The 25,674-nt window shown below is 38.1% G+C and overlaps 2 protein-coding genes across 5 annotated transcripts; both read left to right on the top strand.

The window, feature by feature from the left end:
• The first annotated feature begins 1,409 nt into the window (after positions 1–1,409).
• On the top strand, positions 1,410–8,793 carry LOC118556258 (protein ABHD14A-like). 2 transcript variants are annotated; one of them, XM_036129008.1, is made up of 5 exons: positions 1,410–1,717; positions 4,306–4,589; positions 4,741–4,856; positions 5,293–5,528; positions 7,592–7,783. In XM_036129008.1, exons 2-5 carry the CDS (start codon positions 4,324–4,326, stop codon positions 7,781–7,783), a joined length of 810 nt encoding a protein of 269 aa, XP_035984901.1. In that variant the 5' UTR covers positions 1,410–1,717; positions 4,306–4,323. The 2 variants fall into 2 exon arrangements, with proteins under 2 accessions (XP_035984901.1, XP_035984902.1); XM_036129009.1 differs by lacking the exon at positions 1,410–1,717 and having other exon boundaries at positions 4,324–4,589; positions 7,592–8,793.
• A 1,446-nt stretch (positions 8,794–10,239) lies between these two features.
• On the top strand, positions 10,240–24,643 carry LOC105933287 (aminoacylase-1A). Of its 3 annotated transcripts, none has more exons than XM_036129003.1 (15): positions 10,240–10,364; positions 10,733–10,879; positions 13,221–13,285; positions 13,390–13,494; positions 13,591–13,685; positions 13,835–13,911; positions 15,296–15,385; positions 15,966–16,022; positions 16,195–16,268; positions 17,149–17,198; positions 21,596–21,740; positions 21,824–21,892; positions 22,039–22,118; positions 23,923–23,983; positions 24,094–24,258. In XM_036129003.1, the coding sequence occupies exons 2-15, from the start codon at positions 10,753–10,755 to the stop codon at positions 24,256–24,258; spliced, it is 1,260 nt and encodes a 419-aa protein (XP_035984896.1). In that variant the 5' UTR covers positions 10,240–10,364; positions 10,733–10,752. The 3 variants fall into 3 exon arrangements, with proteins under 3 accessions (XP_035984896.1, XP_035984895.1, XP_035984897.1); XM_036129002.1 differs by lacking the exon at positions 10,240–10,364 and adding an exon at positions 10,374–10,596; XM_036129004.1 differs by lacking the exon at positions 10,240–10,364 and having other exon boundaries at positions 10,753–10,879; positions 24,094–24,643.
• Positions 24,644–25,674: the final 1,031 nt, after the last annotated feature.

Genomic DNA, 25,674 nt, shown 5'->3' with positions numbered 1-25,674 from the left:
TTGTTACTCTTACTTTAACTGTGAAAACAAGTTATGCCAAAAAGAGTTGAATCACTGGCATTCAGGTAATATCACTTCTGCCATTTTTATTTTTAGTTTCCTCATGAAAAGTTTTGATTTTTTTTTTTTTTAATGAACGTAGGATCTAATGAAAATATTTAGGGACTGATTTTGACTTCATCCAGATGTGATTGACATTGAGGCAAAAGTGCTGAAGTCTCTGAGGTTTCTCAGGCGGTTTACATCTCATTTGATGCTGTAGCATCTTTTAAACCAATTTCATCATGTGTTTTAAAAATCTGTGATTAAAACCAGATTAGCAAACAGCTTCATATTTCTATACTGGCTGGTCTTCAATGCATAAACAGCTTTGCTACAGTGGTATTATGATGCTCTTTTTTTTTTTTTAAATCTGCACTTTAAATACTTTTTTTTAGGCTTTACTTTTTTTCTTTTTTTTTTTAATGTGTGAAAGGTTCATAGCATATGACGGTCCAGAGCAGTTACAAGATGTTTTCACCTTGATTGTTTCATGTTTGAGTTATATTCCACTGTGAATGTTGTCTGAAGAACTAGCGGGTAAAAGATTGTCTGATTCTTAAAATTCTCCTGTAACCTTTTAGGAGACATGAGTACAATTTTGAACTTGTATTCATTCCTCTGTGCCTCTGTTTTATAAGCGTCTTTGTCTCAGTATTTATAAGACTTGCCAGAAATATAAAATCTCTATTTTGCCGTAATGTACTGCTGTTTTTTTTTTATTGTATCTGCCAAAATCAAAACTTTATGTATCTTGAAGGTTTAATTTTTTTTCTACCCTGGAGAATTTCATTATTAAAAATATGGTTTCAGCATAAGCTTGTCTCTTCTTTCCTGTCTGGAAATGGAAAACATCTGAAACTTTAGAAACATTTAAACAATTGGCTGATGGATCACAACAATTCTCATTTATCAGAGCAAGATGTGATTTCTTTGTTTTCTAAATTATATAAAACCATTTAAAAGATAATAGCTATATAGATATATATATAATATATATATATTATATATATAATATATATATATTATATTACTTTTGACTGACAGCTGTCCAGCAGACAATTGTTAAGCTGGCTGCCCACAGAGTCCTGTGTGTATATTAATGGAAAGTTAAGTCTGATTGCTTTATCAATAGTTTTAGAGATTTCAAAGTTACGTCATCATCCAACCCAACATGTTTGAAACTGATATGAGGAATATAAACCAGAGTGTTTCGTAACTCTTTATGAAACTCTACCCATTTCAGTTGGACGGTGGTAACATTAATTTCTCAGCACTTTTACTTTGAAAACTGACATTTGCTTGATTCTTCCGCAGGAAATGGCACCGGGGGCTTAAACTGTTGTTTTGTGCAGCTCGCAATTAGTTCCGACGAGCAACACACGGCTGGGATCTTTGTAATAACACAACGTCACATCGTAAATTTACGATTTCTTTACTTTCCCGTGTAGCTTGAAATGTTTGCTCTGGATTCGGTTTAATTAAGATCTGGCATTGCATTTAGTGCACGTTCATTATTTTTCCGATTTAAAAAAAAAATCACCTTTAAGCATCAGCAGCCATAAACCCGAAGTCAACCAGCAACAATTCCCGCAACAGCCAGACATGGAGAAGACCTGACGAGAGCCAAGTGTTTTTTATTTTTGAAAGAACAGGGATTAATTATCTCCTCCTATTGGTATGTACCTTCTTCCCAAAAAGCCTTCAGCTTCCAGCAGAACTACTGACAATAAGAGAGCCACTGCTAGCTTCTGTGCATAATTTGGCTAATTAACTGCTACTGATTATGTGGGCTGTGGTAACAGAGGCTGGGAATCCTTTGTCCCGGAGGATTAACTGTAATCTAGAGCTGTCGTTTCTTTCATCTGTTTAACACAGGGAGCCGGCCATCCCCCTGTTTACATGTTAAAACATGTTCAGTTTGATAAAGTGTGCACTGATGTGCTATAAGAAGAAATCAGCCTTAGCATTAAAAGGATGCGTTGCACTTTAATAGTATGATAATGAGTGGGCGTAATAGCCAAAAGTTGTTCTCAAGTGAGGGTTGCAATACTTCAGTATGTTTGTTTTACTGAAGTAGATATAACAAGTAGTATTCAATAAATTAATGAATTGATAATAACAATTATTATTATTATTAGTATTATTATTATTATTATTATGACTTAAGTAAGGGTAAAGAAAATGTGTATAATGGCTACTCACGTAACTGTTTAGTTATAACATTTGATTAAATTTGTTTAAAAATAAGTAACCTAGAAATATAAAGTTGCATGCAAGTTCTGGTAAATAAAAAAGGTATGTCACAGTAAAACTGCTCCTAAGTATTTTTTCCCCAAGTAAATGTAATAGAGTACATGTTACCTAGTTACCATCCACCTCTGGATATAATCTTTGTTTCCAAAAACTTGTAGTTTCCTTTTTCTTCTAACATTCTGATATTCGGATTCCAATGCATTTCGATGTTTCGCCAAATATCGTGACCGATCAGATTGTGAGTTTTGGTTAATTCTCATTTTTCATCCCTAGCATGTTTGCTGAGCAGATGCTTTTTCTTGTATCAGTTTGTAACACTGGTGCGTGATTTGAAAATGTTTTAAGACCAGGTTTGTGGTGCAATTGTCCGACCTAAATATACACACTCTACTTGAGTTCATGCCTGCGTCTTTGTGTAACGTTTAAAAGTGTCTGTATCAGAGTTATCCAAGTGTTTGTGTGCTTTTGTTTCTTTTTTTTATATTTCCTTTTGGTTAATAATGCTACTGAATGTTATTGTCTAATCATAAAGACAAAGCATCAGGTGAGGTTACAGCAGTGTGTGTTTTTGTTGTTATGACTGTCAGTACAAATATCCTAAAAACGAACTTCGCCCTGTTGGTCAGAAGCGTGTAGATCATCTTGCTGCAGAAATTGCTTGAATAACTTGTTTCCTGCCTGTCTCTATCAGTCTCTAACATCAATATGAAGGCATTTTTGGTTCATTACCGCTTTAGGTGATTAAGGTTTGTAGGCATTCATTTCTGCACAGCTCACACAGTTTCCATCAGGTTGATGTCTGGACTTTGACTGGGCCACTTTCAGTCTTTTCTTTTTCAGCCATCGCTTGTCGATTTGCAGCTGTGTTTGTCATCATAGCCATGTTGCATTGCACACGTAGCTCTAGCTGTTGGATAGATTGTCTCACGTTTGACTCGTCATCGCATTATCCAGGTTTGCAACGTTTCAGTCTCAAACGACTGCTTGGGTGCGATATTTGGTTAGATTATTATGCAGTGCATGCAAATTTTGCCTTCAGATAATTTATCTGGCCTTTGGATTGACGTTAACTGCCCTTGATTCTCTCGTTTAATGCATGGTTTTAGTTGCTAAGATGTTACGACTCATAAGGAATGGTGGGGACATTGTGATTAAAGAAAAGAAAAGAAAGAGTCAGAACAAAAAGGCTCTAATCCTAATTGATATCATCATCCCTATAATAGTTTAGCAATCAAATATTTTCCTGATATTTTGCAGCCCAGGAATTCAACTCAATAATTAGTAAAATCCTTTTGCTGCCAAACAAGCCCAAACCGTCGTCTCTTCACCATGCCGTACAGTTGGAATGAGGTGAGACCAAAGAGCTCTACTTTGGTCTCACCTGTCCCAAAGGACTCTTTCAGGAAGTCAGTCTTGTGGTTCATTCAGACCTAGTCTAACCCAACATAAATTGTGCTGCCATTTTCTGTTTGAAAGAAGTGTATTTTTCTTGGAAAGCCTTCTAAAGACGTGCTTGTTCAGTATGTTGTAGTTGTACAGCGATGGATTTAAACATATTTACTGAGCCCTTTGAAGAAGTTTTACTCTTATCTTTTTTTCTGGTTAGCGCACACTCTGAACGGGAGATGAATGGGTTGGGATGTTCGTTTCTGACAGATTAGCAACTATCTTTAATGTTCTTTTTTTACTTAGACTTTAAATTGTTGGGGGAAATTACCTCACAATTGTTACAGATTGATGCTTACTCAGTCACTCAAGTGTATAGGAGGGATTCGATTAGCAGCAAATCCTTTAGAAGCAGTACCCGTTTACTTAAAGTTTTCCCAGGACTGGATTTTATGGAAAATATATATTATTTTTACATTTTCATCAATCACTTTGTTTGGCACACAATTTAAGTATTAACAAATACCACACGCCAACATTTAAATATGAAACTGTGTATTATTTTGTGAAGTATGTAGAAATTGTTGGACTCAAACTTAACCCATCGTCCACACTTTTCTCCAGGTCTTTCCTTATATTGAAATGAATTTCCTGCGCAATCGTCTCGTTGTGCTGGGCCTGGTGTTGTTGGGCACTGTGCTGCTGTACCTGCTGCTGCCGTCCATTCGCCCGGACACCATGGAGCAATCCTTCGAACCTCAGAGAACTGGGCTGCTGGCGGCCGCCGCTCCCCCTGGGCCCCCGACCCTCAATGTGTCCGTTCGCACCGGACAGCTTCCTGGTGACCCCCCGCTGTTCTTCCGAGAAGCTTTGCCCGTGGATCGAGACGGGCAGCAGATACTGCCAAAGTGAGCAGATTTCTGGAAATACCAGTTTAACACGTCCTTCATGCTTTGTACATCAACAGGAAACTGTTCTTTATCACTTAGTGTTTGACCAGATTGTCCTCCAGATGACGACTTTTGATATCCAGAGTAACAAACTGATGTTTCTGTGCAGGCTGCAGATGGTCCTTCTGCATGGCCAGGCCTTTACCTCCAAAACCTGGGAGGAACTGGGAACCATGGCCGTGCTGGCAGCTAATGGATATCAGGCCTTAGCTATGGACCTGCCAGGTACACTTTGATGCTTACTTTAAAAAATTAGTAGTAACTTGGGTGTTAGTTGTAAAGATACTATGGGAAAACAAAGAACCTGAGATGCATAGATGCATTGCTTTGGTTTCAGTTTAATAAGAAATCTAAAAATTTGCTGTCCCTAGTAGCAAATTTTTCCCTATAGGTTTAATTGAAAAGTGCAGAAAAATAAAATGTTTTCAATTAATAAAATTGTTGGCACATTTCATTTTTGGATTACACGGATACGTTAATTCTGTGCCGTGTTACAGAGGTTGGTTTGAAAATGCATGTTTTTCCTCTGGTGACAGCGCCCTCTTGTGGCTGAAAGTATTTTCCCTCCTTAATTGTCATAATCATAATAATAACAACACAAGTATTTCCCAGTTACATTTTCTAAAATATAAATGTCATCATTCATAAACTGTTTATCAAGGTTATGGGAAGTCGCCAGACTCCGAGGCTCTGAAGACGGAGCAGAATCGGGTGGACCTCCTCTCACGGTTCATGGAGTCTCTGGGCGTCAGGGCTGCTGTGCTTCTGAGTCCCTCCATGAGCGGCCATTACTCCATCCCCTTCCTCATGAAGAACAGTGCACAGCTGCGCGGCTTTGTTCCTGTAGCACCAGTTGGTACCCGGAGCTACTCTGCTCAGCAGTACAAGAAAATTCAGGTGAGAGTACAGCTTGTAGGAATGATGCGTACAACATAGCACAACAAATAAATTAAAAGAAAGCGTATCATAATTTAAAAAAAAAAGAAGTAAGAGAATCAAGTGAAACTTTTTTTCTTGTTGGCCATCCCAGTTTTTTGTTGTACTGTGGTAATATAAAGAAGCCACTAATATCGCGCAGCCATACATTTGTCTCAGTAGCACTTTATTATACTTAGGAACTCAACTCAGTGAATATTAAGATCCTGTGGCTGCCAAAAGCACAAATCACCTCTCCTAGTTTTTGACAACCATGTGTTAACCACTGTTTTATTTTTATAGTTATTATTCTATAAGTATTATTAATTTTATTCAGTCAGAAAAGGATTTCTGTTGCCATCCATTCTCAGACTTCTTAAAGCTTTATTCTGCACAGAATATAAGAAGTTAACCATTACTAGAAGTTGTGTAGTATGAAAGGTGTATATATAGCTAGAACTAGATATTTACATGTAATGTATGACAAATCTTTTTCCCTGTCTGACTTTAAACAAGCCTAAACAGTTTAGATAAGTTAGGATTACAACCCCTAGTGGGTCGAGGCAGATGACCGTTCTCACTGAGCCTGGTTCTGCTGGAGGTTTCTTCCTGTTGAAGGGGAGTTTTCCTCTCCACTGTCGCTTCATGCTTGCTCAGTATGAGGGATTGCTGCAAAGCCATCGACAATGCAGACGACTGTCCCTGTGGCTCTACGCTCTTTCAGGAGGAGTGAATGCTGCTTGTCAAAACTTGATGCAATCTGCTGGGTTTCCCTAGATAGGAAACTTTTTGACCAATCTGTCTGAATGATTTGATTGAATTTGACTTTGTAAAGTGCCTTGAGATGACGTGTATCGTGAATTGGCGGTATATGAATAAAATAGAATAGAAAAAATATTTCTATTTGCTAAATACTAGAATAACACATTTTCTCTTTTAACTAAGTGACAGCTTACATACATTTCCTTAGTATTTGGTAGAAATGCCTTTTAAACTGCATTAAGTGGCTCAAACTTTTTGGTGTCCTTCTTAGAGCGTCTCACAATGGTTTTGCCCCATTTTTCCTGATAGAACTGGTCTAAGTGAATCCGGTTTATTAGCCCCTTTGCTCTCAAACACCTGTACAGCACTGCCCACAGTTTTTTTCTACGGAACCTAGAGAGAGGTTTTTTTTATGGCCCCTCTAAAACACTGACTTTGTTGTCTTTCAGCCTCTTTGTAACTAATATGCTGGTATCCTTGCCATTGGTGCCCAAGCTTTAACTTCCTGGCTGAGATGTTGCTTCAGTATTTCCACCTGATTCCTTTTCCTTATATGCTCTTTATTTGGTGAAGTGCACCAGTCCTTCCTACAGAGAAACATCCACACAACATGATGCAGCCTCCCTTGGACTTCCTTGTTCCAATGCTGTTCTTGAATTACAAATATACCTCTTTTTTTTCTCCAAAAGTAACAACTTTCAATATGATCATAAACTTAAATTTTTGTTTCATCAGTCCTCACGTCCTCAAAAAAAGATTTATCCCGATTGTATTTATAAACTCTGCTCTGTTCTTTATACTGTGGAGTAATGGCTTCTTCTTTTCTGAGTGGCCGTTCTGCCAAAGTTGATGCAGGACTTATTTGACGGTGGATAATGACGCTTACTTACCAGCTTCAGTCTAAATCTTCAGGTATTTTACGTCTGTTCTGTGATTGATACACACATTTTGCCTCGAAAAGCTTTAATCTCTGGGGAGACATATTCTGTCCTCAGACAGAATATGTCTCTTTCCTGAATGCTATGATGGCCGGACATTTTCTTGCATATATTTGCTTAAACAGGTGAGCGTGGTACCTTCAGGCATCTAGAAATTTTACCCAAGGAGAAACTAAACATATGGAGGTCCCTAATTCTCTTCTTGATATCTAGGTTCATTTCCATTTATTTTCACTGGTTCCCCCTTGATGCAGAGCCTCCATCGGCCATTTTAAGACTCTGCTTCTGCTGGAAATACTAACTTTTACATTGTCTAACCTGGTTTTAAACTTGTCTCCTTTACAGACTCCCACTCTGATTGTTTATGGCGCCTTGGACACGAATCTGGGTGCCCAGTCTCACAAGAACCTCATCCAGCTCCCTAAACACGAGGTGTTGAAGTTAGAAGGAGCTCGGCACGCTTGTTACATGGACAAACCCCGCGAGTTCCACCAGGGTTTAATCAAATTCCTCGACAAACTCAAGCAAGATATATAGCGGAGGAGGAGAAGGTATAAAAGATGGGAACAAAAGCTGAGAAGGGAAAGGCAAAGAAAATCCGATTTTTCAGAGTTTTCGGAAATTTCTGGAAGTTCATTTTATTTTCTTATGAACCCTTGAATTAAGATCACGGGTATCGGATGCGATTTGGAAAATCACATCAGATGTCAACGTATGAAAGTAACGGGATTTAAAGTTAAATGGTTCTGGAAATATGAGACCAGCTTAGCATAGCTTCTCCGTTTACTCTTGAAAAATAATAAAGCTAGCGATGTGTGTAGGTGGATGTTTATATGTGTGTCCTGTCTCTGGTAACTATTAAAGACATGTCATGTTTTTGCTCATATGTTAATATTTTAGTAGGCGGATAACTGTAAATATGTAAATGTTGCTGTTGGCTGTATTTAAAAGATTTAGTTGTACTCCGACTAACACACACAGTAAAAACCATAAACTATCTCCGCTTCCAACAGAATTCGGAAATAAACATGTTAAAATTGTTAAACAAAAGCATATGTCGTTGATAAAGTTGCAATAAATGTGGACAATCAATGGAAAAAAAACAACAATAAATCTTACAACGTATATCTTAAAGCTGCTTGAAATAGAAAAAAAACACTACTGCGTTATTTATCTTTATGCAAAATGTTAAGAGACACTGAAAGTTTTTGTCAGCCTTCCTGTTGTTTGTGTTCTGTAATGTGTGAATTCAGCTGAAAAGGACTTGTTCTGTGGATCCTTACATTCACAGATCACTGTTGTTTACATCGAGAACAGAGCTAAACTAAAATGTTTTTTCTTTTTTGTTGCTGCTAAGCTGTAGTTCCCAGAAATGCATTTAATTTTGCTTTGATGTGTCTGTTCCTCTCAGCAGCTTCATGTTTAATCAGATTTGGGGAAGCAGTTGGGACATTGTCCAAATATTTTATTTTTTTTAACAGTTTTGACTGATATATTTAATTTTGTGAATAAGCTGAAAATAAATTTCAAAACATTGAAACTGTGAACATTGAGGTGTAGTGTTTCTTTCAGTATAGGTCCTTGAATATCTTACTAGTATATAAAATGTAAAATGATAATACAAAACCTAAATTTTAAACACAGAATTGTTATAAAATAAAAATAAAAAACACTGTAAAACATATTATATGCAACAATAGATTAGTATAAGCTAGGAAAGTACCCCTATGTAAATGGACATGTATAGTATTCATACTGACTTGTAATGAACTGGAAAGGTTTTATGTTCAAAACAGTAGCAAATACCTGCCTATATAAAATTGAGTAGTTATACAGAAAATGGCAAATTAAATAGAGCAATTTTTTATTAAAATTATTTTTAACGACAAGAATTTTATTCTGAAAAAGTAAAGCAGAAACAGGCACAAGGAAAACCTGTTTTCAACTGTGGTGGGGAAAAAATAAGCAGTTTTTTTGCTATTGTTTTTTGCAGCAAAATGATTGGACAAGACTTGTGCTGTGAAAAGTATTTGTCCTGATTTTCTTTTTTTTTTTTTTTTTTTGACAGCTGAATAAAAAGAAACTAGCCAAAAACACTGCTGAGGTTTTTCATCTAGAACTTGATAAAGGCAGAATAGACCAATATTGACTGATGATATGACTTCTCAATTCATCACTCCCTGTGGAAACGTCACACTCCTCTTTCTTTAGACTATGAAACCGCGATTTTGAAATGAAATACAAAATAATCTAAAGAAACATTTTGGCCACTGAGAAACAGCTAGACCTTTTTTTCCTCAGATATAAGACGGGAAGTTATGTCTGGTTCAGGAGTGTCTTAACACAAAACAGCTGTGAACGACCAGCTGCTTTATCAATGACCTGTTATGGTCTGACCTCAGTCTTATCTCTGATTGTGTATCCCCGAACATAACCTTTATAGATTAAAACATCAAACCTTAGTTTTACCTAATATACCTAATAAATATTTCACCTGGGTATGCCACATTATAAATAATTATGCAATATTTACTTTTCTATGTACTTTTTACTGTTTTTTTGGCGTTTTTTAGAACTAACTTTAGACTAGGTTGTTCTTTTTTTCTTCTTTTATTATTACCAGCAATTGTGTGTAAATCTGTCTGTCCCTGCCACTGTCACCTGAATTTTATTCTGAGAGTGTAATGAAACTAATCTTGGTGTTTCACTGCGTGTAATGAATCTAGGTTTTATATTAGTTTCACATTTTGAATTGAATTGTTGAAATACAAAAACCCCTCTATGACGTTCTAATGGCTGAATAGGAACGTCTGATTTAACGTGGGGTCGCAAGTATTACATGACAAATTGGCTTGCCATACCATGAAGCGCATTTGAAAGCGTCACTGTCAAGAAATGGTATCGCCCAAATTAGGGGTGTTTGTTTATTATTCATTTTTAAAAAATATCGTGGTAAAAACTACTTACGCTATATTTACGTGTATTAAACTTAATATAAATAATTTAAAACGTCAAACATTTCGGTGTTTAGGTTTTGAGAGGACAAAGTGTCATTTAGGAATGAGGTAAAAATGCCCCCTTCAGGCTTTTCACTGTGACTGTGGGGTGTCTGCCTCTGGTGAGTACAGGTAGTGATCTGAACTAATCCGTGAAAAGTAAAATACATTTACATTTATATTCCGTTTGACGTCTTCCGCCGACCGTCTGGTTTAATTACCAGCAGTCTGAGCTAGTCGACGAGCAGCTATAGGAGGAAGCTGTCGCTTCTGCCGAGGCTCTGGTTACCTTAAACAAGGCCAGCCGGGTCCTAGCATGACTTTAGGGTTCAGCTGAGAGCTGCAGGCTGGCAGGTACAGCAGCAGCTGCTCCGACAGGCTCCAGATATTACCGGATCCAGCGCTTTGCGTCTTGTGCTATAATAACCGGATGCCTCTTTCGTAGCTGCTGTCAAGGTTTTTTGCCGTGAACGTCTTTCGTGTCTTTAAGGGGGATAAACAAGCCACACCATGCTACCTGACAAGGACGGTCCAGCTGTTGGCGGGAGTCAGGGCTCCCCGGAAGGAGAGGACCCCTCTGTGGCTCTGTTCAGGGAATACCTTCGCCTTAAAACCGTCCACCCTGACCCCGACTATGGTGAGGATTACACAGACTGGATTAGTTTTTATTACCGCTATTGTTTGTGTTGTTTATGTCTGATCATTCCAAATATTTTATCTGACTCGTATTTCGTATTCAAACGTTTTGTAAATGTCTGTGAAGACTTTTCTGTTTCGGCTGTATCAGTTGTTGTATGACCCGCTCTGTTATCAAAGTCCAGTTCTTATCTACATCAGTTACACATTAAATGCTCAACAGTTTGGCACAAAGCTGAAGTTTGCACCTGAAGTGAACACCTGGGGGGTCTGAAATGGATTCATACCAACGCTTGAAACCTGGAAATAATATTTAGGAACCGGCATAATTGCTGGGTTTTAGGTTAATGAAGGTGGTAAAGCGCTTGTGGTTTAACAGCCTCAGATTTTTTATCGTCTAGTTTAAGGTCCTTTAAATGAGATCCTGTAGAAAGTGCCTAAATCTCTTAGAATAATGTAGAGTAATGCACCAATAGGTGCACAGCAAGGGTCTTTTTCCGATACAAATAAATGGTCTCTTTCCAAAGGGCAGATAAATATCAGCCAACATCTTGTTGTTATGCTCCATGTATGCTCCACTTTGGTGCAGAATGGGGTAAGGCATAATATTCTGAGCAGTAACTAAGCACTTAAAAACTGCTGCCGCCGATTGTAGCGGTGGATGTTTATTGCATGTTTTTTGCTAAAGTTCTAAATTTAGATGTCGCTTGTGTGTTTTTAAATAAAGCCAGTGAGATTATGTTAGATGTTTTAGTTTTATTTTTGTATTTATGTGTCAAAACTATGATGTTGTTTACAATATTTTATGGATTATGATACTGGGAGAATGTCATCGTGGAGGATCCCTGGTCAAGAAGCTGCAAAAATTGGATTGGGTATTAGGAAAAATAAACTAGTTCTCTCTAGAGAACTAATTTAGTTGTCAAAAGTGGGAAATGTATTTTATATTGAAAATGAAACTCACTTTTTTCAGTATGTAAAAGCATCAACAAAGGGCATGTAATTTTAAGCAGTTTGTATTGTAAAAATCAGTTAAAAGTTAGGCTTATATGGTTTATTGCATAAACAGGGGTTTTGTTATTTGCATTTAGTTATTGAGTTTAAAGCAAAACCTTTTGAATTAATACGTTTGGTTAATAAAATACAGAAACCCCATGTTAAAACTGCCGCTGAAGTTTAAATGACTGCAGCAAAAATTACCTGTACAATTCCTGTCATGTAAAATCACCTTTTTATTTCCTGCAGTCTTCTTTTTATGTTCCAGGTAATAATAAAAAAAAAATCAGAGGAAAAGTGAAATTTAAAAAATTCTGTTTTCATCACATACTGTGACTGTAGGAGGCGCTGTTGCTTTCCTATGCACTGTTTCTGTTGCTCCATGTACTTTTTCTCCATAAAAAGGTATATACAAACAAGAACATAAAAATATATCTAAAATAAATACAAATGTAAGGTTTTGATGAGTCTGCAGTATTTAGGGAAAAAGAATTTGTTATGGTACCAACGTGATTTTAAACGTTTTCAAAGAGCCACCTGGGGTTCAATTCCCGACCTCTGTACCTTTTTTGTATGCCATCCCCGTTTGCTGTCTCAGTTTTATGAATAAAGGCTGCTGGAAACACGAAATCTTAAAAAAATAAAATAAAATTGTGATCCAATGTAAAAACACAAACCCCTGCTGTATGGAGGCACTGATGTTGCAGAATTAAACATGTACTTTGCAAGAGAAAATCATATATGGGAAGGGTGTCAGAGGATTAGAAAAATTATGAATATTTAGTTTCTGTTTGCAGCAATTTTTTAACTGTATTTTTTTTATCTATTTATTTGTTTTTTAAATCTTCAAATGGAAAAAAGAAAATGGAAAAACAGGTTTTATTTCTTTTTAAAATGTATCTTATTATAAAAATCAAGTAGTAATTTTTTTTTGTTTTTCAGTACTAGTTTATCACGAGAAACAAAACATTAACGGACCAGCGCCCTAATGCACAAATGTCCAAGAGACCTTGCTTTTGCCGTAACTATTTTTAAAAGAGAGAAATTTGCCTGAAAAACTGTTTCAGCTGATCTCCCAGCATTCAGACTCTCATTTCCTCTTATAGGGACTTAGAATTCTTTAAATTATGCAGAAGTGAAACAAGAAAACTTTTTTTTTTTCTTAGTTTTTTTTTTTTTTTAATGATACTGAAGTCCCACAGTGCTGAATATCTAACAGCAAAAAGAGTAGTGACTGGGAATGTTAACAAATCTATTAATAACAAAGGAACCCTTTCTCAGAATCAGAATCAGACATACCTTAATAGACATACTTTAACTTCTCTTTTGTGCTTATCCATTTCCAGATTCTGCTCTCAGGTTCTTGGACCGAATAGCTGCACAGCTGGAGCTGCCCATGAAAAAGATTGAGGTGATTTATTTATTTTTTTTCCCTCTGTGGTGCAAAGATCAGATCAAAGCACACCATAAGCTTGTGAAAGTTGATTCCTAATCCAGCCGTCGTTCTGCTCTCAGGTCTGTCCGGGCAGGGTTGTGTCCATCATGACGTGGGAAGGGACGAAGCCCACCCTGAAATCCGTCCTCCTGAATTCCCACACGGACGTCGTACCTGTTTACCAGGTACGAGCTTGACCTCCGTTTTGTGAGTTCCTGTCCTGTTGTTATTACCTGAAAGAGCTGAGTAAAGAATAGACCTGGTATCAATCTCTTCTCCAGGAGCACTGGAAATATGATGCATTCAGTGCTATCAAAGATGCTGAGGGTAACATTTATGCCCGTGGAACTCAGGACATGAAATGTGTGACTATACAGTGGGTATAAAAAAAAATGCTTTGTGATCTTCACTTGTCTTTATGTACAGCGAGATCAACCTGTTTTATCACTGAACCTGCACTCTTGTCTATTCAGACGTTTTCTTTGTCACAAAATGTGCTGAGTAGGGCTTTTGTTGTCTGCGTAGGTACATTCAGGCGGTCAGGAGACTGAAGGCGCAGGGATGGAAACCGACACGCACCGTGCATTTAATGTTTGTTCCTGGTAAGTTACTTCGCTGGTTCCACACTTCATACATCAGCTGTTCAGGACTTTAGGAGCTTAAGGTTAGCTAGATCAGGCGATAAAGCATCCTTTTACAGCATCGGCGTCATTTATTGCCAGCCCTGGTAAATTTAATTTATCTAACAGGGACAGTACACATTATTGAACACTTCTGTAAATGTCAGTATTGGCTACAACGCTAATTTTCAAAGTTGTGTAAAGTTTTGTTATACATCTAAATGAATCTTTTCTTGCAGTACCATAACGTCACACATAAGTTATTATGAAATCCAGTCTTAAAATTTCTTAAATTAATTCAGTCAGAATGAAGTCCCGTTAGAAAATACATTTCCTTAATTTTTTTTATCCGCAAAATCTCCAGTGTCACAGCAGAGTTAATGTTGCAGAAGAATTTTTACAATTTAATGCTTTGCTTTTTTTTTAGATCAAAGTGTCTTTTTAAGTTTTTATTTAGCAATTTTGGGTCTCGCTTTTTGTTTCCCTGGGGTATAAATATTATGTAACACCGAGGCACATTTCTCTTGGTCCCTGGATGAAAATCCAGGTTTATCTGGCCAGCAGTAAGAGTGTGCAGGAAGGAAAGGGAGATTTGAATTAGTTCGCTGTTGAAGAACAACCGTCAAGCTTGGCACCTTTGGGTCATCAGCGTTAGAACTACAATTAGATGAACCCAGATGTAGTTGTTTAGGAATAATGTCAGGAAAAAAAAAACTTTTTCTCTCCTGCCATCACAAACATAAATCTGCAGACCATGAGAGGCTTAATCTTTTAGCTTGGCACGAGACAAACGATGAATACTTGGCAAGCCCTGTTATGCCCTCTGTTAAGTATAGTGGAGGATCTGTGATGCTGTGGGCCTGATTTACTTCTAAAGTCCCTGAAACATTCTGGAGAGTGCTGTCCTTTATGAACTCGAAATTGAAATTATCATTGCGTTTTCATTATTAATTGGATGTCACTGGGACCTTTTGCTTGATATATATACTGAAAACAAATGTACAAATAGATAATAAAAAGAAAACGTGTGGATAAAAGAAAACCCTGTCCTCTGGATGATAAAAAGAGATTGTGCAAAGAGGAATGGTGAGACATCCGTCTTTCTGCGTGCTCCAACCTTTAGTCCTGTCCTATTGGCTGAAAAGGGGTCATACAGCCAGTGTTAATAGCCGGAGGACCGGTGATTCTACCAGCGGTAATTTCCCAAAAACAAAATGGATGGTTTTCTCTACTAAATATAGATTTATTTTTCTTCGATTTCCTAGATGTCTTTGATTTTAATTTTTTATTTCTTTGCACTGACCAAACAAAAAAAACGAGGGCAAATGTTCAGATCTTAACATTGACTGTGAGGCTTTTCTTTCAGATGAGGAAGTCGGGGGACACAAGGGAATGGAGACATTTGTGACACATCCAGAGTTTCAAAGATTAAACATTGGATTTGCTCTGGATGAAGGTATCTTTCTTATTTTTTTATGCATTTCTCACATTGTTCTTCATTTTACTTAAAAAAAAATGACTTCTTCTTCTTTGGATTAGCCCCTAAATTTTAATTGTGCCCACAGAAAACTAGTTACAACAAAAACTGAAGAACCCTTTTTTTAGTCCTTTACTGCTATTATTTGTGCCGTCTCTTCTCTAAACGTTCTCCCCAGCTTAAGTCCCTTCTATTAGGGATTCAGTGTGTTTTACACTCTTTTTTTAAACTCCATATTTGCCTATAATGAAGGCTGCTTGTAATATTTGTCTAAACAATCCCACATTTAAATGACTAGGTACCAGTTGGGTGTTTTAAGCATGAGAAGGTAGGACTGTTACAGAGTCTGTAATCTGTTCAATTAAATCTAATGGCCACAATAAAATGTTTCTGTCTGAACTTTCTTTTCTATGAAAAACTTTTGAAAAGTAGCATATTTTGGCTCCTATCATGTCAGGAGTGTTATTGTTGCTAATCTGTTCACTAGAAACCTACTTTCCTTGAGCCATTATTGACTGTCTTCCTACTGATCTTGTGTTTGTTGTTTTGTCTTCTGCAGGTCTGGCCAATCCCACTGAGGCTTTCACTGTATTCTATGGAGAAAGGAACCCCTGGTGTGAGTTTAAAACACAACCAAGGATGCACGTCTGGCCACTTTCAATGTTTTGAAAGGACGAAAAGAAAGCCGAACTCTGTAGAAGCTTTGTTGTTCTGTTTCAAACTTTGATGGTCGATAGATGGTAAAGTAGGCCTTCAGTCTTAAAAAAAAGACAACTTCTCCTTTCCAGGGATTACTGTCCGCTGCCCAGGTAGTCCTGGTCATGGGTCGAGGTTTGTGGAAAATACAGCTGCAGAAAAGCTGGTAAGAGACATTAATTATTGACCATAATTTTTCATGATGCGCCATAGAAACATGGCCCATATAAAAGGTTTGTGCACTTCGGTTGTTCTTTCTTTTTATAACAGTTGATGACTAATTATTAACACTGAACTGCAATAAAAAAAAATGTTTTTATTTTTTTTACATTTCTTCCAGTTTAATGCGTCTCGACTTCCTTTGATTTTTGGTTCTGATCAGAAATTCAACTTTATCTTATCCAAGCTGTTTCTAATTTAATCCACTCTGCTTAGTGCAGCCCAGTTTATAGGGGTGTAAATATCCATCTTTATCACAATACAATATTATATCAATTTGTTTGGATATGTTTACGATAACAAAGTCTGTTACAATTTCCGATTGATACTATCAATATGATGCGATCTCATTTGCCCCCCTAACACTATTATTTACATTAATATTAACTTAAAAAAAAATGATTTGGCCATTGCATTTCTAAGCAGGCATTTAAATCAAAAACATTATTCTAATATTAAAACAACAATAATAGATCACCTATTCACTATAGTCTACTGCCTTGTGAATTAAAAAAAAAAGGTGCATCTTAAAAATGACAATATGGTTCAATATTTTCATTTTGCAATGATGTAATTGGGTCGTTTATCATTTAATCGATACATTGATGTGGATCGATGTGTTGCTACACCCCTACTAGTTTATTAATGTATAGCAGCGCAAAGGTGAAACGACACGTGGGTTTTCTGTTACATATATTTCCTTTAGCTAATTGACATAAGTATAAAAGCACAGATCTGGCCACATTAGCAGTTAAATGAATAAAGTGATTAGAACACAAATTGTCTAGTCACAAAAGACTAACTGAGACAAACTTTCTTTGTTGCAGCGACAAGTCATCAACTCTTTCCTGGACTTCAGGGAGAAGGAGAAACATCGGTGAGATAGTTTAGGTTTTCCTGTTTTTAATTGTGTTTTTTAAATCAGATCCGGTGCATATCAGAGTTTATTTATATTGCACATTGTTCACTCTCCAGCCAGCTTTAGAAAGAGTAAGGTATAATAATAATAATAATAATAATAATAATAATAATAATAATAATAATAATAATAATAATAATAATAATAATAATAATAATAATAATAATAATAATAATTAACCCTCCTATCGTCCTTGGGGTCAATTTGACCCCATTCAATGTTTATCATTCAAAAAATAGTAGTTAACTTTTTTTTTTTTGCTTCATATTTCATGACTTTTCCTAATTTGATGGGGACAACTGGTAAAGCATAAAACTTTTGTGATGTTATTTTTTGAATGTGCTGAACACATATTACACGCATTGGTTGTCCTCTGGGGTCAATTTGACCCCAAGCTGTTTTAGCTGCTAAAACTTGTCAGTGACCTAACATGACCACACCTGCAGGCACAGAGTTGATACATTTTAGTTGATACATTTGAACTGAGACATCTGGGGATCTGTGTGACCTTCTGAACTCAAACCTGCCAAAGTAGAACTGATTTTTCCCGCCTTGTGAAGGGCGGGTTATTCCTACAACGCCATTGGTAGTTCATGCCAAATCAGGGAGGAGCAAACATAAGCTTGCACTACAGTCCTCTATCCAAATCATTCCTCACTGTGCTCTGAGTATACTGCAATCTGCACACTCTCTCTTTGAAAATGTCTTCTGGAAAAAGGCTTACTGTCAAAGAGGTTTTGGAGCTGCTCTTTGACAGTGAAAGTGACTTAGAGGAGACTGTCTCTGAGACTGAGGATTGTGTTGAGGAGGACCCTGATTTTGAGGAATTCTCATCTGATGAGAATGAGAGTGTTGACCCTCCTGTTGTCCCTCAACCACCAGCAGACACAATTTCTTCCAAAAATGGAAAAATAATTTGGTCCCTTTCCCCACTGAAACAGCAGGGTAGACATAGCGCAAGTAATATAATCAAAATGGTTCCAGGACCCACCAGATATGCAGTCAGCCATGTTGATGACATCAAGTCATCATTCGAGCTCTTCATAACGCCATCAATCAAAAATATTGTGCTTGGGATGACAAATTTAGAGGGAAAGCGTGTTTATGGGGACAGTTGGAAAGACTTGGATATAGTTGACTTGGAAGCCTACATTGGCTTGCTAATTTTGGCAGGAGTTTATAAGTCAAAAGGTGAAGCAACAGCAAGTCTTTGGAATGCTGAGACTGGAAGGGCAATATTTCCAGCCACCATGTCTCTGAAGGCATTCCACATTTTGTCTCGTGTCATACGCTTTGATGACAAACAAACAAGGCAGGGCCGTCGAGAACGTGACAAACTTGCTGCGGTAAGGGATGTGTGGGACAAGTGGGTGCAGCGTTTACCCCTGCTTTATAATCCAGGCGCTCACGTGACTGTCGATGAGTGCCTGGTTGCGTTTCGTGGGCGCTGCCCATTCAGACAGTATATGCCTAGCAAACCTGCTAAATATGGCATCAAAATATGGGCAGCATGTGATGCACAGTCCAGCTTTGCCTGGAACATGCAGGTGTACATGGGCAAATCTCCTGGCGAAGCACCAGAAAAAATCAGGGCACAAGGGTTGTGCTTGATATGGCTGAAGGACTGCATGGGCATAATATTACATGTGATAATTTTTTCACGTCTTACGCCCTGGGTGAGGAACTGCTCAAAAGGCAGGTTACGATGTTGGGGACGGTGAGAAAGAACAAGCCAGAGCTTCCCTCTGAACTCCTTGCTGTCAAGAGCAGGAAGGTAACATCTTCCATGTTTGCCTTCACTGAGAAAGCAACTCTGGTCTCCTACTGTCCCAAGAAAGGGAAAAATGTCCTGCTGCTCAGCACCATGCATAAAGATGCTGCCCTGAGCAGCAGAGAAGACAAAAAGCCACAAATGGTGCTGGACTACAATGAAACAAAGGGAGGGGTGGACAATCTAGACAAGGTCACAGCCACATACAGCTGTCGACGCATGACTTCCCGTTGGCCCCTTGTCATCTTCTTCCACATCATTGATGTGAGTGCATATAATGCGTTCGTAATTTGGTGTGAGATAAACAAAGGCTGGAATAGGGGAAAACTCAGCCGAAGGAGGCTTTTCCTGGAGGAGCTTGGCAATGCACTGGTCAGGCCTCAAATTGAGAGAAGACAGAGCCTTCCAAGAGCATCACCAGTTGCTGCAGCTATTGTGAGGGACATACAGAGGGAGGAAAAAACACCCCAACTCCTCCAGTGGCACAAACTGCAGGCAAGAAACGTGGCAGGTGTCAGGTCTGTCCCACCCGAAACGACTGCAAGACCAGCATGACCTGTTCAAAATGCGAAAAGTATGTCTGCAAGGAGCATGCACACACACTCTGCACATCCTGTGTACAGTAGTGCAGACTAAAAGCTTGGCTACTGTGGCATGAACTGTTCCACGTTTTAGCTACTGACATTATCACACTGTTCAAAATGGGTGGATTTTCAAATTGTTTCTCTCTATAAACTGTTCCATGTTCTAACTACTACATGACATGTTCTCATTATCCATTTTCTGTCACACAAATGAAAAAAAACCCAAAAAGAAAACAAAAAAACCCCCAGAAAAAACAACCCAAAAAATCATAAAAAAAAACAAAAACAAACAAAAAAAAACTCTATAACTCTGCCACTGCCGGTCCCAAGCCCGGATAACAAAAGAGGAGGGGTGAGTAAGATCCTACATCAATATGGTTCATTTGGTGAGAGTCATGAATGTGCTCAAAACCTGTAAATTTGAGAAGATTTGTATAAAAAAATCAAAATAAACTCATTTTCATTTAAAGGTTTGGCCTGATGGTGGCGCTAGAGGTAAGGTCAACTCACTGATTTTGAAGGGGTTATTTATGTATTCAACAAATAAACAAAGTGCCTGTCACAAAAACTTGGTCAACAATATTCTGTAAATCATTTTCTGGAGGTAAATATCCCTGGGGTCAAATTGACCCCAAGGACCAAATTTGTTACTATATTTGAGGACGATAGGAGGGTTAAATAAGATAAAATACCTAATTTAAAAATAAATCAAATGTAATTTTTTTCCTCTGGTTATATGGACACTTAAAGGTTGCTTGAAGCAGCCATTAAAAAAACAAACAAACAAACAAAAAAAAACTGTCCATGTCTGAGTATCCTTAGCCCATTACCAGGGAGGTTCCTCTGTGAGCACGAGGGTTGCTGTGCAAACGGTGAAAGTGTAAAATCTGTGACTCTGCTCCCTCAATCAGAAAGCTACAGACAGATCCCAAAGTGCTTTCAGAGGGGCACCCCTTCCTTTTTTTCTACTGGATTAATGTTGACCCTTTATTCAGTTGCAGCTTAGTGAGTTCTGACTGGCAGTGGGTCTCAGAACAGGAAGCCCTGGCGGACTGAATCTCTACCCCTAGCCCTCAGTCTTGCCCTCCCTTTGTTGAGGTTTAGTTAATAACTGTGAAATCGAGCTCTCCTTCGAGAGGCTAATACATCATCAGTTCTCATAGAGCAAAAAGCTATGACTGCATATCGACTGCATGCTGGTGATACAGTTTAGGCGTCTGATTCAGGTGTATAAGGGACACCTTTAAAGGTTGCAGGACAGCGTCCGTTGAGGATTTGGGTTTGAGACCGCTGTTTGAAAAGCTTTCACGTTCATTTTAACAATAGCAAGAGCCTTCTGAAGGTCTGATGATGACTTTCTCTGGCTTTTGAAGACTTCTTCTAGCATCTTGGAGTTTGCTCTCAGTGTAATCCTCCTTTGATGTCCAGACCTGAGCATGTCTGCAGTGTTGATCGCCCTCCTATTATAAATCATTTTCCAGAGAGCAAAATGAGAAATTTCAAACTTTTTTTTAGATATTTTACTCTCTCAGGCTGCTACAATCGTCTTTCCAAAGGTCTCTAACTGCTTTTTTTGACCCTATCCTGGTGTTCATGCTTACTTCAGTCAGGAGCACACTAGTCTAAATACCTGAGGTTTAAACAAAGGAAACGTCCCTCTGACTGCTGGGTAAAAATGTAAAAAAAATTCAGGCCTTTTTATGTGAGAATTAATGGCGGAATGTCGTCATTTATTTCTCACAGATATTGCATTTTTTATTAATCTTTACAGTAAATCTTTTGTCAGTTTGTATTATTTAAACATTTCACTTGAATTTATCTGAGTTTCCCTAATAATTTATACTAAACATCCAGATACATTTGGAAAAAACACAGGCTGTGGTAGGGTGTCCTAATTTTTTCCACATGACTGTAGTTGCCCTTCTGCGGCAGTCACAGTTTTTGCTTCTTGAATAAAATGATTCTAAGTACCTTTTTTTTCTTTTTTTTGTATCTGCCAGGTTAAACACCAGCGAGTGTTTCACTCTGGGAGACGTCACCACTGTGAATATGACCATGGTTAGAGGAGGTGTGGCCTACAACGTCATCCCAGCTGAAATGGACGTCAGCTTCGACTTAAGGATCCCTCCCACAGTAAACCTACAGGTATGTAGATGCATATGTTGCGCTATTCTCATGTACCTCCAATGCGACAAACCCTCAGTGTGAACTCTTAAAACCCCCATCAGGAGTTTGAAAAGCAGATCAAGAAGTGGTGTAAGGAAGCAGGAGAGGATGTCACGTATGAGTTTGCACAGGTCAGTGGTTTTCCTCCAAGTAGGCAAACGATATACTGAAGTGTATGATCTACTCTCTGCTGCTTTTCTCAATAATGCACTCTTTCCTGTTTTGTTTTTTTCTTGATTTAGTTCAATGACGCTAACTTTGTTCTTGTCTATTGCAGAAACACATGAACCAGAATATCACATCCACGGCTGAGAACGATCCTTGGTGGAGTGCCTTCAGCACCGCCTGCAAGTCAATGTAAGCACACACATTAATCCTCTACCTGAATGTCTGGTTAGTTTGGAGCTTTTAATTATGTATTTCATTTATTTATTTATTTTTTGGTAGGGGGGGTACAAAAAACAGCTGGAATTGGTGCACAACTTTGAGTTTAGGATGAGAACGTAGAGATCTTTTTGTAGCCTTTCTGTATATAAGTTGACAGTCAAAACTAAACATGCAGGCTTGAAGGAACTATCCCTGATCCTGCACAAATCCGTGAGTGAGGAGAACAGTTTAGTTTGAGCTGTAAGCCCCGCCCCCAACAGTTTTTTTTTTTACCATTAGAAACCCTCGACATGCACGAGACTAAGCAAGCTCGTGTACAATCCTCCGGAGGAAACAAGGCTTTTCTCCGTTTTCTTTGACATAAAGGGCTACGTCTCGGTGAAATTATATTTTCTTATGTGACCGATGAGCATTTACATGCATGCAATGTTGTTCTGTTTACTTATACATTGTGCAAACGCTGGAGGAGCTGCTGCTTAGCAACGGCTCCGCACCTCGTTTCGCAATTTGTCTTCAGTTGGTTGCTTTTTCCTGCAAAATAAAACCTGGACTCGCTCCATCATGCAGTCAGTCAATTGTTATTATCAATTTACGTCTAATTAATTATGAATTACGTAAAAACAATTTTTCATAGCCAGACAAAACTTAATTTGGGTATAGTTCCTTTAATAAGTTGCACCTCAATCACAGATTAATAAGCTTCTGGCATAATTCTGGCTTAACGTAACTATATTCATATTTCCTCTCTTAAGATCACTCTTATCAGTATCTGTGGAGCTCAATCAAATTGATTCGTTTCCTGGCACAAACTTGACTCGAAGCATTGTTTATACATTTTCTTACAGCGTTGATGTTGCAGTCATGCCAGAAGCTTAATTTTAGTGGCCTTTTTATTCATTTAAACCAGTTTTAATCCACGTTTGGGATTAATGTCGAGTTGGACCATCCAGATTCAGTTTTGTAGTTGTTGATTTCATGGAAAGTTTAAGAGTTTCGGAGGTAGTTCAGCAAGATGCTACCACCACTATGCTTGTCAGTTTACTTAGGTTTAAAAGCGTCGCCTAGACTGTTCTGTGTGTTATTCCTGTCGCTGTGACCTTATAGCTCAGTCTTTGTCTCGTTATAAAGCATTTAAGCTGAAAGCATTTGTCTTATCCCTGAAGTTAGCTTCAAATTTTAGTCAAGGTTGAAGGTGTCATTTTTGGGGCAGGGGCTTCATTCTTGGTCGTAAGCCTCAGTCTTTTTTTGACGTAATACTCGCTTCACCGTGGACAACGATACATGGCATATTGTCTAGGTGCAACCAGCCAAAACACTAGTGAGCTAGTATGCTTATATTTGAGCCTGCGTGCATAGTTTTGACCCAGTGTGAATTAGAGTAACTACACAATAATTCTTCCACTCAAAAAATGGATTTAACTTTGCTCAAAGATACTTTCTAAATGTTGAATTTTATTATAAAAACGACATTTCCCTCCATTTGTTCCATTTCCCTCCCAGTTTCCTATACAGCATGTGTGGATCCTCTAGTTGATGAGATGTTGAAGGGTAGCTGGCCTGCACAGAGTACTCAAACTTAACGTTTTCATGTTCTCTTATTGTATCAGAAGTGTTTCCTCGTCTCGTAGACGACCCGCATGACGCGTTTGTTTTATGAGTCTTTTCAGATCATAAAGTTCCCGTTCCTATTTGGCCAAGAACAGTTTTATTTATTCATCACAGTGCCTGGAAAGGTTTGCATTTCTTATGTATCATACTGCCGTCTCCGCTGTAGGAATATGACTCTGGAAAAGGAGATATTCCCAGCTGCCACCGACAGTCGGTTCATCAGAGCGGTGAGCATCAGAAAAACCACTGAAATCCTTTTTTTTTTTGTAATATCTAAAAAACCCTGAAGTAAAGGATTCACCCGTCTCTGAGTTATCCTTTCTCTTGATGGCTCCAGGTGGGAATCCCTGCCATCGGCTTTTCTCCAATGAACAGGACCCCCATTCTGCTGCACGACCACAACGAGTATCTGAATGAACGAGTCTTCCTGAACGGCATCGGCGTGTACGAGAGACTCATCCCCGCTCTGACGAGCGTTGCTGCCTCACCGGACGAGGCTTAGTCGAGCTTTAATCCTCACTGAAACACATTTCACTGGCTATATGAATATTCAACTTGAGGAATTTGCAGAGATTACCAAAGAATAACAATGTGTACATGATTAAGCCAAACTGAGCACTTAACCTTTGATACTTGTTAATTTTTGATGACTCTCAGGTTCTAGGCGGCGCACTGCAGCGAGTTTTGCATTTCATCACATTGCATCAGTTTGACAACACGTTCACTGTATAAACCATCAACTCATCATCCTAAAGAAAAAGAATCACCTAACATGTTAGAGATTTTCCACTTCTATAACCATATTGTGGGAAATATAACACATTTGTTTGACTGTAAATGATGATTCAACAAATAGAATCTTATTGAATAAACTGTGGTATTTGTTTGCTACGTCTTTTATTTAAGTCAACGAGATCCGTGGCAGTCGTCACACCAAAATGTATCTACAGTGCCTTGCAAAAGTTTTCATGCCCCTTAAACTTTTTTTTTTTTTACCATTTTGTCACAGGCCAGCCACAATCTTCAACGTGTGTTCTGAGGATTTGAATATGTTTGGAATATGGATGTGGGGCAGACCAAGACGAAGTAGCTCATAATTGGGAATTGGAAGGATCCTTGCATTCATATTCAGCCTCCCTGGATTCAATGCTTTCCAGAAACACATTTTTTTCTGTGGTTACAGCTACAAGCGTTTTGGTGTTTGTCTCTACAACCTTTCTGTTCTCCCTGAAATAACTCAGGTTTAGTCAGACTGAACAGAGATTTTGATTCAGATGCTGAATGGGATTTAGATCTGGAATTTGACTATGCTGTTCTGACAGATGGAAATAATTTGATCCAGACCTTTTCATTGTAACTCTGACTTAACGTTTAGGGTGAATGTGCTGCTGGACTGAGAACCTCTGCCCTAGTTTCAAGTCTTTAGCTGCCTCTAACAGATATTCTTCCTTTTATACCTTGTAGTTACCTCCACCCAGAAGAAAAGTATCTCCACAGGATAATGCTGCCATCACTCTGTTTCCCCTTTTTGTTCCTATCTGACCAGAGCACCTTTTTGCACATTTACTTTTTGCTTTACATCTTGTGACTTCCTTTTAACGGTGATTTTTTTTTTTTTTTTTTCTAATTATTTTTTTTTTTTTTACAGATATTCTGACCCATGATCTGGATCTATGCAGCTCATTTACCATGGGTCAAGTCTTTGTTTATAATATGACAATATTTTAATATGTTTAAGGGGTTTAAATATTTTAACAAGGCGCACTGTGTGGTCATTTAGATCAGAGCAACCAAAAGCTATCTGAAGTGTTACTCTTAGTGCACTGAGTTGGACTCCGAAAGTCAAAAGCACAGTCGAAAAAGCTGCTCAGAAAGCCAGGATTTAAAATTGCTGGATAAACTTCTGTCATTTTTGGGG

The sequence above is a fragment of the Fundulus heteroclitus genome, unplaced genomic scaffold (genome assembly GCF_011125445.2).
Source record: "Fundulus heteroclitus isolate FHET01 unplaced genomic scaffold, MU-UCD_Fhet_4.1 scaffold_128, whole genome shotgun sequence".
NCBI classification, from domain to species: domain Eukaryota; kingdom Metazoa; phylum Chordata; class Actinopteri; order Cyprinodontiformes; family Fundulidae; genus Fundulus; species Fundulus heteroclitus.
The sequence above is the reverse complement of the archived record's forward strand: the minus strand, read 5'-3'. Positions and strand labels throughout refer to the sequence as shown.

Excerpts from the sequence above, each read along its gene's own strand:
- LOC118556258 (XM_036129009.1), top strand. The coding sequence starts at position 4,324 with ATGAATTTCCTGCGCAATCGTCTCGTTGTGCTGGGCCTGGTGTTGTTG. Across the intron at positions 4,590-4,740 it reads GGGCAGCAGATACTGCCAAA|GCTGCAGATGGTCCTTCTGC; the intron begins GTGAGCAGATTT and ends GTTTCTGTGCAG. Across the intron at positions 4,857-5,292 it reads CTTAGCTATGGACCTGCCAG|GTTATGGGAAGTCGCCAGAC; the intron begins GTACACTTTGAT and ends CTGTTTATCAAG.
- LOC105933287 (XM_036129004.1), top strand. The coding sequence starts at position 10,753 with ATGCTACCTGACAAGGACGGTCCAGCTGTTGGCGGGAGTCAGGGCTCC. Across the intron at positions 13,495-13,590 it reads ACGTCGTACCTGTTTACCAG|GAGCACTGGAAATATGATGC; the intron begins GTACGAGCTTGA and ends TCTCTTCTCCAG. Across the intron at positions 22,119-23,922 it reads AGCACCGCCTGCAAGTCAAT|GAATATGACTCTGGAAAAGG; the intron begins GTAAGCACACAC and ends TCTCCGCTGTAG.